At 50.0% G+C, this 17,944-nt stretch overlaps 6 protein-coding genes across 6 annotated transcripts; 5 read left to right on the top strand and 1 right to left on the bottom strand.

The window, feature by feature from the left end:
• Positions 1-1,155: 1,155 nt before the first annotated feature.
• Positions 1,156-1,989, bottom strand: ALTATR162_LOCUS3050 (uncharacterized protein; the record flags this gene model as incomplete). Its single annotated transcript, XM_043310656.1, has 1 exon — positions 1,156-1,989. The coding sequence occupies one exon, from the start codon at positions 1,987-1,989 to the stop codon at positions 1,156-1,158; it is 834 nt and encodes a 277-aa protein (XP_043166591.1).
• A 2,205-nt stretch (positions 1,990-4,194) lies between these two features.
• On the top strand, positions 4,195-4,662 carry ALTATR162_LOCUS3049 (uncharacterized protein; the record flags this gene model as incomplete). Its single annotated transcript, XM_043310655.1, has 3 exons — positions 4,195-4,362; positions 4,485-4,506; positions 4,553-4,662. 3 exons carry the CDS (start codon positions 4,195-4,197, stop codon positions 4,660-4,662), a joined length of 300 nt encoding a protein of 99 aa, XP_043166590.1.
• Positions 4,663-4,787: 125 nt separating this feature from the next.
• On the top strand, positions 4,788-6,313 carry ALTATR162_LOCUS3048 (uncharacterized protein; the record flags this gene model as incomplete). Its single annotated transcript, XM_043310654.1, has 3 exons — positions 4,788-4,866; positions 4,917-5,686; positions 5,744-6,313. 3 exons carry the CDS (start codon positions 4,788-4,790, stop codon positions 6,311-6,313), a joined length of 1,419 nt encoding a protein of 472 aa, XP_043166589.1.
• Positions 6,314-8,159: 1,846 nt separating this feature from the next.
• Positions 8,160-9,353, top strand: ALTATR162_LOCUS3047 (uncharacterized protein; the record flags this gene model as incomplete). The annotated part of the gene is made up of 1 exon (XM_043310653.1): positions 8,160-9,353. One exon carries the CDS (start codon positions 8,160-8,162, stop codon positions 9,351-9,353), a length of 1,194 nt encoding a protein of 397 aa, XP_043166588.1.
• A 1,322-nt stretch (positions 9,354-10,675) lies between these two features.
• ALTATR162_LOCUS3046 (uncharacterized protein) lies at positions 10,676-11,080 on the top strand (the record flags this gene model as incomplete). Its single annotated transcript, XM_043310652.1, has 1 exon — positions 10,676-11,080. One exon carries the CDS (start codon positions 10,676-10,678, stop codon positions 11,078-11,080), a length of 405 nt encoding a protein of 134 aa, XP_043166587.1.
• A 3,143-nt stretch (positions 11,081-14,223) lies between these two features.
• On the top strand, positions 14,224-16,392 carry ALTATR162_LOCUS3045 (uncharacterized protein; the record flags this gene model as incomplete). The annotated part of the gene is made up of 2 exons (XM_043310651.1): positions 14,224-15,178; positions 15,272-16,392. The coding sequence occupies 2 exons, from the start codon at positions 14,224-14,226 to the stop codon at positions 16,390-16,392; spliced, it is 2,076 nt and encodes a 691-aa protein (XP_043166586.1).
• Positions 16,393-17,944: the final 1,552 nt, after the last annotated feature.

The raw sequence follows: 17,944 nt of genomic DNA, 5'->3' as shown, positions 1-17,944 counted from the left end.
AGCCTTCCATGCCAATGTCGAAATCGTCAAGCTCCGCGGCTAAGTCTTGTCGTGGCCTCTTCAATTTCTTGGTCGTTCGATAATCGATGCTATTAGAGCTAGACAAGAAGCTGTCGCTTCGTCGCTTTATGTTGCGAGTAGGTGGGCTTATTGGTCGCTTTCTTTGGCTGGTCCTCTCATTAGGTGACGAGGAACTCGCTGATCGCGCTAAGGACAGTGAGACAAGTGTCTTGAGTGTAAGATTTGAAACATGGGAACTTACTACCATCCTCGTCCTCTGAGTCTATGACAATCCGTTGTTGTCCTCGTGAGACCCCCAATGTGTCCTTGCTCCTACTCATTGTTTTACGTCCAACGTGATCTCCACTCATTATACCACTTTGCTTTCCCAATGCTCTCCTTTATACGATTGTCAGCAATTATGGCCACGATTCCTTACGTATCTACTCACTGTGCCGCCTGGTCCACCATTTTGTACTCCATTGCCGGGCTTATTTCCTCATCAGTCAACAACTCCATAATCGCGGGGGTGCGAAGTTCTCCAGCTTTGCGGTTGATGAGATCGAGTTGAGCTACTGCAGCCCGGAACGCGGCGTTTGATGGGCGAGTTCTTTTCTTTGGAAGTCGTCTTGGTTTCGTGTAGGAAACTCTAGGACACTCGACTGTCATGACCAGAATCTGAATTGAGAAAGATGGTCGATGTGGTGCGGTAATGCTGTTGGATAGTACTGACAGAATGGAATAGGGAGAAATCGTGCATACAACCGATCTCACTGGGAAAGCGAGGCGACCAAGCAGCTGATATTAAGGTGAGAGAGAACGATAATGGCGAGAATCGTTTGCGCGTGGACTGTTTCCAGTCTTTGTTTCTTACCTATAGGATTCGGGGGTCTCAGCGGTTGTTTGTCAGCTGAGAGAAACGGCGAGAAAGTGCCGAAACAAGCATGTTGAGTTGAGACGTTAGAGACACGTAGATAGTGACTGATAGATATGCAATACCTTATACTCTTGTTTAATGTTAGGATACGGAAATGGGTAGGTACAAAGAAAACAGTATCGCAACGTGAAAGTCAAAACTTAGCTCTTCCCCTTATACTCTAATTTCCCGATATCGACTGCCCCTTCACATGGTATACAAACCAATCTTGCTACCGTTTATGTCTTTCTAGCTTTTCTTATATTTCTCAACAACCTCGCGTTATATGCAAAACGCGGCTGCATGTCTATATCCAGGTCTAGTTGATCATCGCCATCCAACATCTCAGCATCGCTGTCTACGCGTCTGTTGCGCACATGAGTGCCAGTAGATTGATCGGAATCATTGGAGACATTGAAATCGGCATCGTAGTGGATGACGTTGCCAAGAACGACAAAGTCGCGGTCGCTGCTAGTTTCCCTTGTATGTGTAAGGTTGAGAAGCACCGACTTTGTTCGTTTGGCACATATGTTTGAGCGGTGTTTTGTGTCTGACTTCGTACTTTTAGTTGATTTAGCAGCATTATGTAGGTTTTTAGACTTTGCAGCATTGCTGCCTGACTTTGACTTTGCCTTCGGCCTCGGCTTCGGCTTCAATGGGCGAATTGTAGTGGTAGCGTCTAATTCAGGTTGGGGCTCATCGTCGTCCCATTCGAAAGCTGGGTCATTTGGATCTATCTTCACCATGATGTCATCCCCATCTGCATCTAAGCCAGGCCGATACTGTGCTGCTGGCGCCTCGCTCATTTTAATAGCTTGTTTCCTTGCTCGCGATAGGTTACCTTCACTATCAACGATGAGGTGATAGAGATCTATGATAGCAAGCGCAGGTGCTACGGCCATCAGTTGCGCGACTTTGCTTCTCAGGCCGAAGTCATCAATATCCATGAGGCTCATGTTCAGGTCTCCAGCCTTGCACTTTCCTGTGTGTTTGTCTACCAATTGGATCCGTGAGGGAGCTGATGTGTCGGACTTGGTACGTGTGGAGAGTCGAGAGATCCTCGCATCTGCCATCGTGTTAGGTCGGTCATGCGAACTAGCATTCGAAGCCCTACCAATTATTGTCAGAGATGTTATGATATGTAACAAGTCGCCACAAATCCAGTGTAAATGCCTGAACTTTGCTTTCTCTTTTCTCTATCCTCTGCAGTGGGAGGAATGACGTTTTGATGGCATCTGCGCCGCATGGCAGGCTTGTGAACCGCTGTTGCTTCTTCCTGGCCAAGCGAAGACGTGTCTTGATACATCAAGTCACTGTCAAAATTCTGTTCATGTGTCTCTTCTGGGAGCGTAACGCTTTTGTGGTGCTTCGTGGAGCTGATAACTGCAGGCGATGAGCGTCGCAGAACGAAGCGTGAGAGTGCGTATGACTTCTCGAGTGGCTCGTTTACGCCTCTATTCCACGCATCTTCGTGTCTTGAGGCTCTGCGAGGATTATATCGAAAGCCTCGTAGGTTTGCGTCAACGAGTGAGATCTGACTTCGACGAGGGTCAGCGCTACGTGCGTCAGCGTTGACCTGAGGCGTATTATGGGAGCCTTCTTTTCTAACATACCGCTGAGTAGTGCTTGGTGGCGCATCATCGTCGCTGTCGAGCGTGATCGGCATATGTTGCGAGGCGCCTACTCGATTACCAGGATTGTCTTTGGAAACAGCCTTAGGTACGTTGCGAACCGATATCCGCGATTTTAGCCTCGCTCGACCGCGCTTTTCCATCCCGGTTTCCAGTCCCATATTGGTCTTCCTGATATCATGCTGGAACCCCATGTTATCCTCCTGCTGATGGGCAGACCCCAGCCTTCTTTGTCGATTGTCTTGATGATGCTCGGCGACAGAACCAAGTGTGAGAAGAGATTCGTACGTATTGAGAAAATTGAGCTTCGATAGCTCCAATAATGATGCTGTGCGGAATTGCGGCGGCCCGCATCGCACTCGAGAACCCTTATTTCCGGCAAGGAAGTTTTATACCGCCTGCTTAGGACTGTTGGTGTCTCTATGCCCACCGCTTATGGCGAAGGATGAAAGAAGTTGTAAGTACTTCGAGATCAATCAACTGTTTTTTTATCAAGCGCTTTAGATTTACGTGCATCCTTCTGTTACAGTATTTATGTCCTTCTCCAGACTGCTCTCGTCCTTGTAGATACGAAAATTACAGCAGCGTGGATGCTTGCGCACCGGTGAAGCCAATTATTGTGCAAGAATGTAGGCCTACGCTATGCAGCACTGCGCTTAACCTCTAGCAACCTCATATATAGATAGAGTGACTTATCTAGGCTTCTAAATGTTACCAGAAGAGTGTGAAGTTGTGATCAGCTTTGTGGCGATTGTGGCGCGCAAATTCATGCATAATTGCCACCCTGGTCAGTACTTCAGATCGAAGCAACTTCCTAATCTGGATAGTGTAACGCTGACCCTGCACTCTTCTTACGACTAGCGTGTGGTTTATCGTGGGACAATCGCCTGTCTGTGTGGCTGTGCAGACTTATGGCTGTGCAGATACCAGAGATAACATCTCGTCCGGGAACTGTCCAGACAACTTGCTTACGTAAAGTACGGTATGACTTCACATGTCCGTGTTCCTCGTACGGCCGCAGCACTCGCACGTTCATGCCGCCGCAACCCTCGCCCGCAGCTCTCATACTCTCGCAGCCCTCGCACGCCCCGCCAGCGTAATATGTAGAACGATCAGTCCCAAGAGGATACATTTATCAGTCCCAATGTCTGCACCAAGAGAGAGTTAACAAGCCTTTGCGAAGTTGAAGATGTTGTGACTGGCGCAATCGTTCGATCAACTTGTACCTACACCGATAAGCAGGACGTAGCGTGGTTCTATCAACTACCTGGGATAAGAAAGTATGATTTGGCCATTGTAAGTCCCATTCAACTACTGAAGTGGGTACCAGACGAAAATCTTTATCCACTCATGCCCGCAACCACGGTCGTTATGTCCGGCAGCCTCGACTGTTGTGCATTGACGACAAAGAAGAAATGAAACTTTTGCCCCATATACTCCTCAAGGAAGTGGGAGTCTTACAGTATCTCACTCAACACTACTACTTAAATCTGACCAAATTTCACAGTTGTGTTGTCAATCGCGGTTGAGTTACTAGAATTACCCTTGACAAGTACGAAGTCATCTTGCGGAATCACTCGCCTGCAAATTCTTCGTTATCCTTGGCTGCCTTACCTTCATGCCATCCAGCTCCTTGCTGATCTTGACATGACATCCCAGCCTGCTCGTTTCAGTCAGCCCAAACGCCAGATCCAGCATGTCGTTCTCCTCGTCGTCCGGCTTCGCCATCTTGTCGTAGTACTCCTCGCCCTCGACGATGACGTGGCACATCGAACAAGAGCAGGAGCCGCCGCACGCGCCTTCCATTTCAAGGTCGTTGGCTTGCGCAATGCCTAGGAGGTTGTCGCCGTCGGTTACTGTAAAGGTGTGAGACTGGGCTTCTCTGTCCATGAAGGTTATTGTGCATCTGTGATTGTGTCAGCGAGTAGTGACTATAGGTGGTGAAAGGGTTAATAAAGAGTACGTTACCACTTGATAAAAGAAGGCTCAACTAACCCCAACATAGCCCATGGCCCGATGCTTAAGGAATACGAGCTTTCCAAGCTTTCCGACAACCCCTTAGGCAACCCGCGAGGTCGGAATCTAATTGGCAGAGTCGGCCAGCGGCATGGCTAGCGCGTGGTTCTATGGAGCTCAAAAGAAAACCACAAGCCTCACAATCCACATTGTGTATCTTCGCGCACACAAACCACAACAAGCCATTCTTTTGTGTTACCGTCTCTCGTTAACAACGTTTCATCATGTTTGCACGCATTGGCATGCTGTCACTCGCTCTATCATGCATCACCAACGGTCTCGACTTGGACGTCAACAGTCAAGGTACCCTACACCTTACTCATGTGCACAAATTTCAGTTTAAATTCTTTTAGACTCCATCAAGTCGACTGCGAAAAAGCTGGCGAGCGGCATCGTGTCCGCCTACAAAGCCAATCTCAGCGATATTGGCATCCCAGGCATCTTCGTTGATTACCGTGAGCCAGATTTAAGCTATTCCGAGACATACGACTTCACATCCGGTGTAGAGTTCTGGAAAGCCGGCGCCGTGTTCGGCGGACTGGTCGAGTACTCGTACCTAACCGGCGACACTCAGTACGATGCGCTTGTCTCTGAAGGCATGCAGTGGCAATCTGGCGAAGGCAGGAATTTCATGCCTGTGAACCAGTCCGAAGTGCTGTTCAGCACGGCCCATAGCGCCTGGGGCCTCGCAGCCATGACTGCTGCTGAAATGGGATTCTCCAAGCCTAAGAATGGCGACTGGATCGACTATGCGAAAAATGTGTTTGATATTCAAGCCAGTCGTTTTGAGGAAGAGGACAGAGATGGAACTTGTGGTGGGGGTCTGCCCCTGTGGAGAGACCCGTTCACTATTAAAGACATGGGCTCCAACGGCAATCTTTTCCTCCTCGCAGCTCGCCTAGCAAGATTCACCGGCAACCAGACTTACGCAGCGTGGGCTGATAAGACATTTTCATGGGCAAAGGATGTTCGTCTCATTGTTGATGTAGACGAAAAAAAGTCTTTTCCAACGGATTACCGTGTCTACACCAGCTTACAACTTGGTTGCGTTGCCGAGAATTGGAGTCACCAGTCTAGTGACCACGGCGCTGTTACTGAGGGTGCCGCCATTATGTATAACATAGTAAGTTCTTTTCTTTTCTACTCGATACGCTGTGCTTGAGCTAAAAAACTGCTTCAGACAGGCGCGCAAAATTGGACTGAAGCAATGGTAAGCTTAGTACGGGGATCCTCCGCCGTGCAAATAGACAATATTCTCGTGGAAGACAAATGCGTGAACGCCTGCAGACCGATTTCACGCTTCCAGAAAGGCATCGCAGCACGTTCTTTTGCTCGCGCCGTACTCTTCGCGCCCTGTGCTACCCAAACTCTCAGAACAATGCTCGAGGCTTCCGCCAAGGGAGCTGCTAGTGCCTGTGAGGGAACTGACGACATACGGTGCGAATTCACTTGGCTTGATGGGGGTGCTGAATGGAATAGTCTTAGTGCTACTGCTAGCGACGGCAACTTGGCTGAGCTATTCAATAGTTTGGAAGCGGTACAAGGCTTGTTGTATCCGTTGGCCAAGGGTTTGAGGAATGTCAATGGAACGATTACGGGAGGACATTGCAGTGGTGATCCGACTCAGAACAAAGATGTGTCTAGCACATCGGATGCTGGTACCCCAGAGAAGACTGGGACAGCGAGTACCGTCGCAGCTAGTATTACAGCTGCTCTTGCTGTTGCTTTCGCAGCAGCACTTAGCTTCTAATATCTTACGAAGATATACTATTACAGAGGAGGAATGTTGATGCTCAGGCAGCGCAACACAACGCGACCGAATAACTCAATATAATAATCTCAATGCATGTGTATCTCCTAAACATCTCTTATTCACTGTATGCAGCTGTAGTAGTTGATAAGACTCTCTCTCATGCGATGGCCTTCATACTTGAACGGACGACGAACGTATGGTCGAAGCTCTCTCCCACTGGGTATATTGTTGTGGCCCTCATGTCAGTCACGAAGATATAGTATATTATAGTTATTAAGCTATGCTGTAAATGTTTAACGTATTCTACTATTACCCTAGTTAACGTATGTCACGGGAGGCTTCGCATTCAGCTCTGCAGACCTATTAAGGCTGCGCCAAGCCTCTCTTATTGTTTGCGTTAGCGTCAACACACATGCTTTTAAGCTGCGCTGAGCTGGCGAGGAAATCTGCAGGTATTATTGCCACTTTTCATTAATAATTAGCGCTGCAATACAAGAGCTATTTCTCACTATCTTTTGCAGTGTACAGCAAGTACTATTGCCTAAAATTGCCCCTTACAAGGGAGCAGGACCGTAGTGTAAGAACATAGCCTCTCCCTATCTGCTACTTACTTCGGGGTTTATAGCTAGAGAGTGAAAGGCTACTCCTTACTACGAAGGCGTAAACTACTAGACCTTTGGAGGCCTAAACTACTAGATCTTCTACGGCCTAGCGCCTTTGTCTTGCTCCTCTCTTTTGGCTATATAACCACGCGCACACTTTGCATATTCTAGGCTCTGTATCTGCTATCCTCTACTTTAAATACAAGCTTCTACTCAACTATTTCGCTCTTCTGCGCGTGAAGTCTGCCTTACACGTAGCGCAGTGGAGACAATGTAAAGAGGATAGGAAGGCTGTAAGCCCTATCCTAGCGGCGACTTATCCTTAATTTGGTGCGCTCCTATTACAGCGAGCGCTTTTAGATGAATACTAGATGCTAAATAACTGTTAATAGTTGTTAGGGGGCTATAGTAGTGGGGATGCGGCGACAGAGTCGCGATTCCTAAAACGGGTAACCGAGGACGAACCTTAGTTAATCAACCTTAACACGGGACTGCGAGTTTTGACGGATGGCGAGGGTGAACTAATTTTCAGTGTCCTATGGTCGTATATGACATATTGGCAAAACTATATGTATATGAGCGTATTGGTAGTAAGCTGACTTTGTTCAAATCTGTATCGGCGCGTTCGTAGACGATGGAACCGAAGGCTTATGTACAGGTCCGCGTTGTCTTGAAAGTCTGACGAGGCTTTATTAGCGGCATATCGCGACGATCGAGAGTTGAAGGGTATGCTGCCGTTGCCGTTTTGACGTCGTTGAAGCAAGTGCCAGCTACCAAGCCAGGGGACGATAACCTAGCTATATGTTATATGACAGTATAAGTGAGACAAGCACTGCCTGAATGGCAATCAGTAGCTCCTCGGCCTCTATTGCCAGGAGTGTTCATGCTCCGCATAGTCGTCCGCATCGTTGTATACTCCCTGTTGTGTTTGTGAAGGTAGTAGGTAATAGCGCGCCAACGAGAACAATGCCACCAGTTTATCACGCGTTCTAGGCGCATGGTGGTAGCACAGACGTACAATTTGCATGTTGAATGAAGAGGCAGCGTGAGGGAGAACGCCGAACTCGTGGCTACCCTCGCGTGACAGGCGGGATGACGATGACCTCACGTGCTCGTTTAGCGCCTCATTTACGCGTTTCGATCCGCATTCCCCGCAACACATAATACTTATCACATACCCAAAATGCTAGTCAAGTTGAATAGGGTCAATTTCGGACGTTACGCACGAAAGAGCCGCCACCATGGTTAAGCATTCGGATGAAGACTTACCGTCTTCCGACAGTCCCTGTCTCGTCCTCCGGCACCCTACCGCAGAGGAGTGCACGGCAACTTCGACGAATACTTCCGCAACATGGAAGGACTCGCTCACACCCGCGCTATTCTTGGAAGAGTCGCGCTTCCTCACCACCGTACCTTTGGCCTGCAATAGAGGTATGACAATGTGGATCTTAGTTCACCGAGATCAAGCTCCAGGCGAACGTCGGATTCTGTGCTCTTGCGAGAGCTTCTACAAGCGCTCGCTCACTAGCGATACCAGCGGTGCGGTCAGTGAGAATATGGTGCACGGTATAGCCAGTGTCTTTTGCCCTAGCGTGTATCGAGGCCGAGGGTATGCAGCACGCATGATGCGTGAGTTGGCGAAAACGTTACAGACATGGCAGACTGAGGAACAACAGTGTGTAGGGAACACTTTGTACTCTGACATTGGTAAACAATTTTACACGAAGCTGGGTTGGCTGCCAAGCACCAGGAATTCGCAGATTGAGCTTCAACCCAATACTATTGCGTGGCCTTCGCTGGTTGTACCAATCATGGAAAACGAATTAGGAGATTTGTGCAAGCGGGACGAAGAAATGGTTCGACTTCGCATGTCCGTATCCACACGAGAAGTGAAGACTCGCTTTACTATTCTCCCAGACCTGGATCATATGCTCTGGCACATATCCAAAGAGACGTTCGCCACCGAATACCTCTTCGACAAGGTACCTGATGTGAAAGGCGCCATAGCCGGCCCACCAGGCAGCCAGATCTGGGCACTTTGGACGCACCGGTACTACTGTCACCCCAATGCAGAGTCATTACAAAACGTGCTTTACATACTTCGGCTTGTTGTAGAGATCGACGAGACCTCAACAAGGTTGTCTACAAATGCAGCAAAACGGCCTGGTCATGACGCTTGGAACCAACAAATGGAATACCTACGAGCGGTTTTGCAAGCAGCGCAGGTCGAAGCTGAGAATTGGAAACTAGATGTCGTTAAGCTTTGGGATCCGACGCCCTTAGTTCTGGATATGCTAGCTCAGATTGGCATGGAGTATGAGGTTCAGGAACGGGAGAATGATAGTATCGCCAGCCTGCTTTGGTACGATACAAATGGTGGTATTAATAGCGAGGCGCCCTTGTGGCTGAATAACGAGCACTATGCGTGGCAATAGGAGCTAAGAGAGGTGAAGTTCTAACGGAGAATCTTCTCACGCCCGCCTAACAGCCTGCGTTAATGCGACCCTTAGTTATCCTTTTCGACACAAAGTCCCCTGGTCCTCTCTGTGTTCCTTTTAGGCCAACATGAAGGTCATGGCAAAGATTTCGCCTTCCTGCTTAGTCGGGAAGCTTCCGAAGAGGTTGCTTCCTTTTCGGCTCAGCAACACTATGGATTTCCAGCGCCTAAATGGTCGTTTTATATGGTGGATATAAGATGGGCGGCCCCCAATGTACCAATGTACCAATGGACTCATGCTGCACTCGAAATCCTTCAGTACATTGCGGGTAGAGGCCACACAGGATCTAGTCTGTAGCCAACAATCATCAGACACAATCGGCTGCAAAATCCTTCCATATCCGCCATTCAGAATACGGTTGACTTGTGGAGTGCCTCAACTCTTGCGTTGTGAGAAGTGGCGTTCGTTATCTGCAAAGGTGCATCAGGCTGAGGGGAACCGACCCAACTCTGCATGAGAGCAATGCCAGTCTTCAGCTGATTAAATTCGGAGCACAAGGAGCAGTTTTAGAGCCAGCCTTCTAAGCCTCTCCTGCTTTCTCTCAGCGCTTCCTCGGCCTCCCATCGGATTTGAAGATCGTTTACTCTATCTTGCAGTGTTAGCCTCTGTCCTCGCCTCAACATGAGACCCCAGGCTACGAGCTCGACGCGTCAACTAGACCAGCCGCAAACTTGCTTCAATCGCCAAGATGACAAAGGTTTTTAGAGCTTCTGTAAAGCATGGCACTGATATTCACTCCACTTGTGTCTCTGTGTAGCCTTCCTTGGATTCATGCTCACCCTAGTGGATTGGCATGCTTTCAGAATGGGAAACCAGGCCTACTTCAACCAGCGCGAGTCTGGATTGTACCAGGCGGAAGTGGCTGGCTTTGTTTCCGCAGCATTAGTAGCTCTGCAGCTCGTAGTTGAGGTTGGCTCCTCACTTATCATCTGGCGCCTTGTCTTCTTCCTTCTGGGCAAGACCGCAATCAGACTTGTGGAGCTTTGTCGCATGGTAGACATGAGGCTCCCGATAATACCTGGCTTGATTCCACTCAGAATCTGTCCTGGTCGTTATTCGCAGTTATCGTTGTCGTGCTCGTGTGGCTGTCGTCCATCGCGGCACCTCTTGCCAATTCGACCTTGCAGTGGATTCCTTCAACCAAGCTTGCGCAATCTCAGACACGAAGCTACGATCTCCCAGAAATCAAGACCGCAGGAGTATGAGACAGATTCCTCTATGCAGAAGACCCTGTCGCGATTGCACTACGAGCGGCTACTATGGGCGTCAAGGACTCGGACTACGCTTTCATCGCCACGGAAGCTACTCAACGGCGATACATGTATCTGGCCGCTCATCTGCCTTCAGCTAGTCTTGCTACTGCACAATTGCCGTACTTCGAGATCTTGGATATCGAGTGGTTAGATGTACAATTTGTTTCGGATGCGGGAAAGCCTAACGACCTCAGAAATGCCAGCATGCAGGCAAATCTAGCATACGGTAGGAATAGGGGCACCTTGGGCTTCTGGATGACCGAAAAGTGGGAGTCTTCGAGAGCGATAGGGCTCTACGCGCACCTCGTCACGGTTTATGATGACAAGAGAAACGTCTCAATTCTCGTCGGTCGCTTGACCCCACATGGTCACTTCAAAGCAGATGATGACTGGGGAACCAACACTACCTAGTGTCTACCTAAAACACGTAAATTCGGGCAATTGCCCTTGGGCGTGAGTCAGTTTAGTCAGAAATGGAACTACGATGGCGAATGGGCCGCGACAGATTGCTTTTTAGTTGCAGAGGTTACAATGAGAATCGGAATAATCGACAAACAAGCTTGCAATATCACACTGGCTGATGCTTCCGAAGACCTGCACATTGCATCACCGTCGAACGAAGCGCATCAGTTGGGGCCAGTCTTGATGCCTGATTGGGCTATACTCCCCACCTTGGATATGATGACAGACGTATTACAACATCTGGTCTCGCTGGGCGTTGGTCTACAGTACCAAGCAGATAATGTGGACGGTTATCTTGCAGGAATGTTGACAGTGGCATACCACGCGACACGTAGCGCCTTGGTAGTTTAAGTCGCGGACTCTAATACGACGATTACAGCAATACCATCGGAGCCAATAGTGCGCGTGATAGTCAACCGGGGTCGTTTGTATGCATGGTTGGCTTTGAACGCAACCTTGACGGTGGCAGCTTTGCTCCTGTGGACAGTGCAATCCACCACAGCCAAAACATCGAAAATCGTTCGAGATCCGACGCTCGTGGCCCTTGCAACGACCATGGACGCCGTTTGTCATTATAACGGGGACGGGCTTTGTAATGCGGTTGCTCTAGGAGGTAGCGATAGGAAGACGGGAAGAGTGGTCTGGGATCATGACCGTGACGAATCGTGTCGGAAGTTGCGGTTTGCGCCCCAAGGTGATCTGTTTGAGAACACGCAGACTTCTATACCATTGCTCTCCCTACGCCACTACAACAAACCTCTAGATGATTGAAGAATGAGCCTGGAAACGTTCGTAGTTCTAGCTCGTATTCGTAGAGAATTGGATAACGCTTTTACACCCTTGTGATAACTCAGTCTTCATCCCACCCATCGCCTGATTTATTACCATCCAGGTAGTGAATTACATTTTCTTCTGCTTCCGTGACATCCAAAGGATCACCACCATCTCTGAAAAAGTACACTTGCTCTGCAACCTGATAAGCTTTGCACCTGACACGCATGTGCAACACCTGACCCTTATGGTTGAGGGCAATTAGCAATACCCATCCATCTTCACATGCCTCGCGGTCTGCGACCACGATAAGTGACTTTTGACGCCATTTTAAATCATCATCGTCCTCTGTCGTCTCACGACCTCCATTTCTGGATTCCATCGCGTCGGGGCACTGGATGAGAGCGTTTAAGATGAAAGATGGTATATTATCCATCAGCTCCACCTCATCATCTGCATCCCGTGCCGCCACCCCATAAGCAGCATCATCATCGTCGTCAAATACGTTCGGGCCAAACATATTGCCATCAAATTCGTAATTAACCCGCGGAGGGCACAAAGCTTTCCGCCACAGCCGAAGGTACGCTTCGTCGGCACTGGCATGTGTGACGGTCCCTTCAACCGAAGTATGGTTAGGGGATGCTTCATTGCCGTACCATGTTCGAATCCAGATAGCACCAGTAACACCCCATCTCTCTGGGTCCGTTTCCTTACGCTTCGCAAAGGCCGACAGGTTTGAAGAGATATGACGGGGTGAAGAAATATCGTCTTCCCCACATCGCTTGAAGTAGGGCTGATTGAGTTGCTCGTCAGTGGCCCGACTTGTGGAGTACCCTCGCAGTTGGATGAGATCCTACAGAGCGGCCACGTTGGCCGAGGCTAATCCATGCTTTGACAAGATCCCGTTCTTGTTTGTCTTGGTGCTGGGTCGGTTCTGGGCCCCATTTTTCCTGTTGCTCCACATCAGGCCTAATCCAAGGAGCTTCAGCTGTGCTGGCTGGATTGAGTAGAATGCAACCAGGCGTACCACGAGGAAAGGATCGAAAGGCTCATAGCCGAATGTATCGTCTAAGATTTGCGAACTGGCCATAGCGGGCGATTTGGTGTGAGCCGAGGCGGAAGGTGCAAGGTTGCGTATCGTTTCTGATGGTAGCCGTGCAGGTATGCAAACGTAAAACAACAAGCAGTCTGAGTGCGTCCGCGGAACGGGGTCGCGAAGTCACGGTTGCTGGCCCTGGCGCATACAGTCGGTCTCCTATTGGCCTGGATACTGATCCTTGCAAGCCGACCTCAGCATGGGTATTGAAACTATCTCGAAAGGTAGCCCTTTGAATCTGTGACGAAGTTCCCAGTAGAGGGTCGCGGCAACATGTACAGCGCAAGCTTTCGCCTAGCAGAAATTCCTTCTGACGGCCGCTTGGACGACGAGTCTCCACAGCATAGCATTGCTTTTCTCCACATCTGCTTGAGTTGGATGTTTCGTGAGGAGCCGGACTGGACTATCGCTGCAAATCGTGTATGGTCTCTAATTGCGGGTGGCATGATGTGGCTGGCTTTGTTGGCTTGATATAGATGGAGGATAAGCGAATAAGGAAGAGGGTTGTCCAGAGATTTTCTGAACAAACGTGAGAAAAGAGACAACTGGTATTCAGAGAATGTGCCGTGCACAGGTAGAAGGTTTTTGGTTCATGTGGAAAAGGGAAGCCAATGAGTCAATTTGTATAAGTCGTCTTTCTATTGTTTGTTGATCATGTACACAAGCGCCAAATTGCAGGCCCATGTTAGTAGGAACTTTGCCGTCGCCGGAAACAACGGTTCTGAGGTAAGGAGAGCCACCCTTGTCTAACGAGCCTACTTCGGTAAGGGAAGCTATGGTAAAAAGGCAACTCCGCAGATGCTTAGTGCGGCGGTGTCTCGATAGGCGAAGCAGGCTTCCGCGCTACCATCACGGTGTAATAGATCGGCTTCTAGAGGGGTAGAGATTGGGTATGAGTAGACGGTTGATGCTTATGTAGCTATTCGCCGTAGCGATGCAGGTCCTGGAGTGACCACGATGATCTAGGTCTAGGCAAGGCGGAAGCTAGTCCGGACGCGCCATCGACGTCACGGCAAGCCACCCAGCCATCCTTGATGTCTCCACTCGAGCACGTCTCCACGGTACACCTCACCCAGACACCTCACAGTTCTCACCGCATCGCGACACGTACTATACCCCAACAAAAGCCGTTGCGCATACATGAGCGCCATCACCGCGCTGCATGTGGCAGACTTTGCGATCATACAATCGTGATTTCGCCATTCCGGGTTCTAAACGGTCACGGATGGCTTCTGGGAGCATTGGCGACGTGCCTGCCGCGACTTTTGCTGAGTACGTAGACGATCCTTTCTTCGACCACGGTGATGAGGTGGGTACATCGCAGACATCTTCGGAAGAGGAGGACGACTTCATGAAGAATGCGCCGTCTGCCGATGCACCGCAATTGGAGCTGGCGCAAAAGCCCCAAGCACCTTCGCGATGTATCGCATTGCGCCCGGCTCTGACCCACCGTCTCTACTCCCATCGCCTACATGTACGGGCAAAAGCTAAGCTGCAACGCGATAGACTGCTCTCCGGCCCTATGATCGACATCTACGTAGGCGAGTCCAAGCGCCACTGGTCGCTGCACCGCAACCTACTGTGCCACCACTCCGAGGCCCTCGAGAACGAGCTGCTTGGTGACGCAGACGGCCACAATAGAAAAGACCAGCTCCATCTCCCCGACTACAGCCCTGCCGGCTTCGAGCTGCTGGTGAAATGGCTGTATCAAGGCAGCCTCGATGATGTCTCCGACATGGCCGACGCCAACCAAAAGTACGAGTATGCTGTGAGCTGTCACAGACTGTACCTGCTCTGCGATCGCTTCGAGATGGCCCAGTTGAAGAATGTCGCAATGGACCAGTACAGAAAAGGCCTGAATGAAGCCGAGTTGGTACCTGACGCTGACGAGATTGACGACATCTATCGCAAAAGCCCGACAGGGTCGCCGTTCCGCACACTCATGACGCGTATCGCAGCCCGCCAGATCATGGATCCCGGCAGTGAGCGCGATGTCGAGACTTATCGCGAATGCTTTGAGAACAACCCCGATTTCGCCATTGACTTGGTCAAGGCAATCAGATCAGGTACTGGTGGCATGCTATTTGACGACCCTACAGATGAGGGTAACGAGTGTGATTACCATGACCACGAAGCTGGGCCCAACTGCCACACAAAGGGCAAGGGGAAGGGGAAGCAAGGTGTGTGACTCCGACCTCTACCCAGCCCATTCTCAATACCACGTCAGCCATTTCATTGCTGTCACGACACGCGTAATAACATCCATTAACCAGCAAAGAAGAAGGCCGGCCCGTCATCCGTCAAATCCGTCCCCTACATAAGCTCCGACCAGCAGAACCGCCCTCTCCGCCCTCCTCCCCCGAAGACGCCTCGCCCGCCTCATCCCCTGCAGGCTCGCCCACAAGAAGGACGCGCCGGTCCTCTCCGCCGTCGCCTGACAAGTCCGGCGAGTTCGACAGTGGTCACCTCGACGGAAATGGCGGTTGCCAGTCAACCGCCCAACCTCGACGCAATTCGCGAGAGGGAGAAGGACAGAGAGAGGTTGCGCAAAGTGACGCCACCGGAGAGAAGACGTCTAGAGCGAGCTCAAAGCAGCGGAACGGAGATACAGATGTCACGCCCAGTCCTAGAAGAGCGCCGCCGAAGCTCAGACGACGCGTCTCCCCCGCACCAGAGTAGCCAGGTGGGAGATGAAACATTTGGTGAGCTGGAAGGAGGACCAGTGCAACCACCACAACGGGCACCGTCGCGTCGAGGTATTTGGGAATGGGCCAAAGTAGGAACAGGCAGACTTAACATTATCGGACGCATACCGCATCCTGAATGGAAGGGTCCAATAGTGTCGCACGAAGTCGTTGCGAATGGCAATTCGCGGATAAGCACCATTCCCGAGACGCATGACGATTTCAGCATCCCTTCCACGACCGCTACCGAGACGAATCATTTACAAGAATACAACCAAGCAATGGCGGCTAAGATTGAAGGTTTTGGGTTTTCCCACGCTCACATCACAACGTCGCCATCCTTCTCACAGACAAAGCGCTCTTCGGATGACCTCGTCGCTGCGTCATCTACGGCTAGTACGCCAGCCAACCTGAATCTTGTCGCCGAGGGGTGGGCGAATGGAGAGCGCATTACACCGCAACCCTCCAAGGACAGTCCACCGTTGACGCCGGATACCCCAACCCCGAATCAACGCAGGAAGGATTCAACAATAGAGGAAGAAAGCACACCGACGAAAGATACATCGGATAGCGTGAAGGTAGAGATAACCGATCGACCCCAGAACGGCGTCAAGGCTACCCCTACTCCTGACCGCATCCCAAAGTACCGGATAGCGCTTACTTCGAATTTCCTTTCACCAGCTCGCAGTACCACGAGTTCCACTTCTTGATTCCTTGAACATGATCACGATCAAACACGATACCCTATACATATATATAATCCGGCGTTTTAAGCGGCGAGTCAATTAGAATCAATTTTCCACAAACCTCAACGTCGACATTCACTGACTTTAACAACTGAACAGCATCTAAGTTCTTTGACGTACGACCGCAGGATCTGATTGGGCCTTTGCTGTCCGCTCAATCTTCGTAGAGTCCTATTCGTGCTGTTTATGGTGGCCTAACGAAGTGCGCTGGTTTTTAGCACAGGATACGAGCAACTATGCTACGCGTCTGCTCCTGAGACCTCAGGAGATCCGTGCCCTAATCAGTTCGAAAGACGCCACTTGGTGAGGGCGAAAGCCGGCGATCGACAGATTGTTCTCGTACACTAAGGGCTTCCCGTCGAGTGAGAGCTACATAATCTTAACACAATGTAAATTCTTTCACATACGACCATAGGACACTGAAAATTAGGCTTCCCGTCCGCTCAGCCATATACAAGCAGTGTACCGGCGGATTAGTAGTTAGGTGGGTGACCACTAGCGAATCCCCGCTGTTGTATGTTTTTTGCGCATATCTTTTGCCGGACCTTCAATCTATGATTCGCCGGTACTGAAACTAACGTCTGCATACATTTACTATTTCCTGCTTCTGGTAGGTTGTCTGGGACATAACCACCATTTTTGTACCAATTCGAAACATGCCGATACCATCGAGTAAACAGAAAGCGCATAATATTGCTCATCTGCGGTCACCCGCTTAGCAGGAAGCTGATCGTCCTAATCTAACGCGCTGGCTTTTCCTCGCCTACTTGCTTTCACTAATTCTTAAACCACATCAGCTTCTAAAAACACGTTCAAATGTCTGTATCAAATGATCTTCCAACTATGGATAGTCTCTGCTCTTCGAAGACGCCAGTCTTCAGCTCTATGGACATGCTCAAAGTCCGCTGGAGACCTTTTGGAAGCATGCAGTCGACAATTGAGGTTGCAGAAGACCTGGATGCAAGTACAAATTCGTGTGTACCTCCATATCAACTGACTACTGGCATCAACCGATCTTTTCATCAAATTTCGACATCCCCAGCTACAGATCCCCCGGTCTCGTCAATCACTGTGCAGATCACGGATTTGGAAGATTGGGCATGGCGTTGGACAGAGAACCACGAGGATTGTGATGATGAACACCAAGAGTGGGTTGGAGAAGATGGTAATGAGGACGATGAAGAAGAGGAGTCTCTGCGGAAACTTGTGCGCTGCTGTGACCAGAATCGTCCTCAGGCCCCGCCGCCCCTTCTAGTTTGTCCTACTTCGCAAACTTACATTATAGTGCATGATTATATCGGTCAAGTTCATGCTTGGATTGAGAGCCTGCAGTTTGATATCATAGCAGTCGCGAAAGAGAATGATGGCACTCGCCCCTCAACTCCGCGCTACACACTTTACTTCGTCTGGATACACCCCATATCAGAGACGATGGTCAGCGTAGTGCGAACCATCATTGAAAAAGTGTTGCAGACCATGCACAGCTGCGTAGAGATGGCAAGATGATCGGTCGTAA

This window comes from Alternaria atra (genome assembly GCF_907166805.1).
Source record: "Alternaria atra isolate CS162 genome assembly, contig: 22, whole genome shotgun sequence".
NCBI lineage: Eukaryota > Fungi > Ascomycota > Dothideomycetes > Pleosporales > Pleosporaceae > Alternaria > Alternaria atra.
This window is presented reverse-complemented; position numbering and strand designations above follow the sequence as displayed.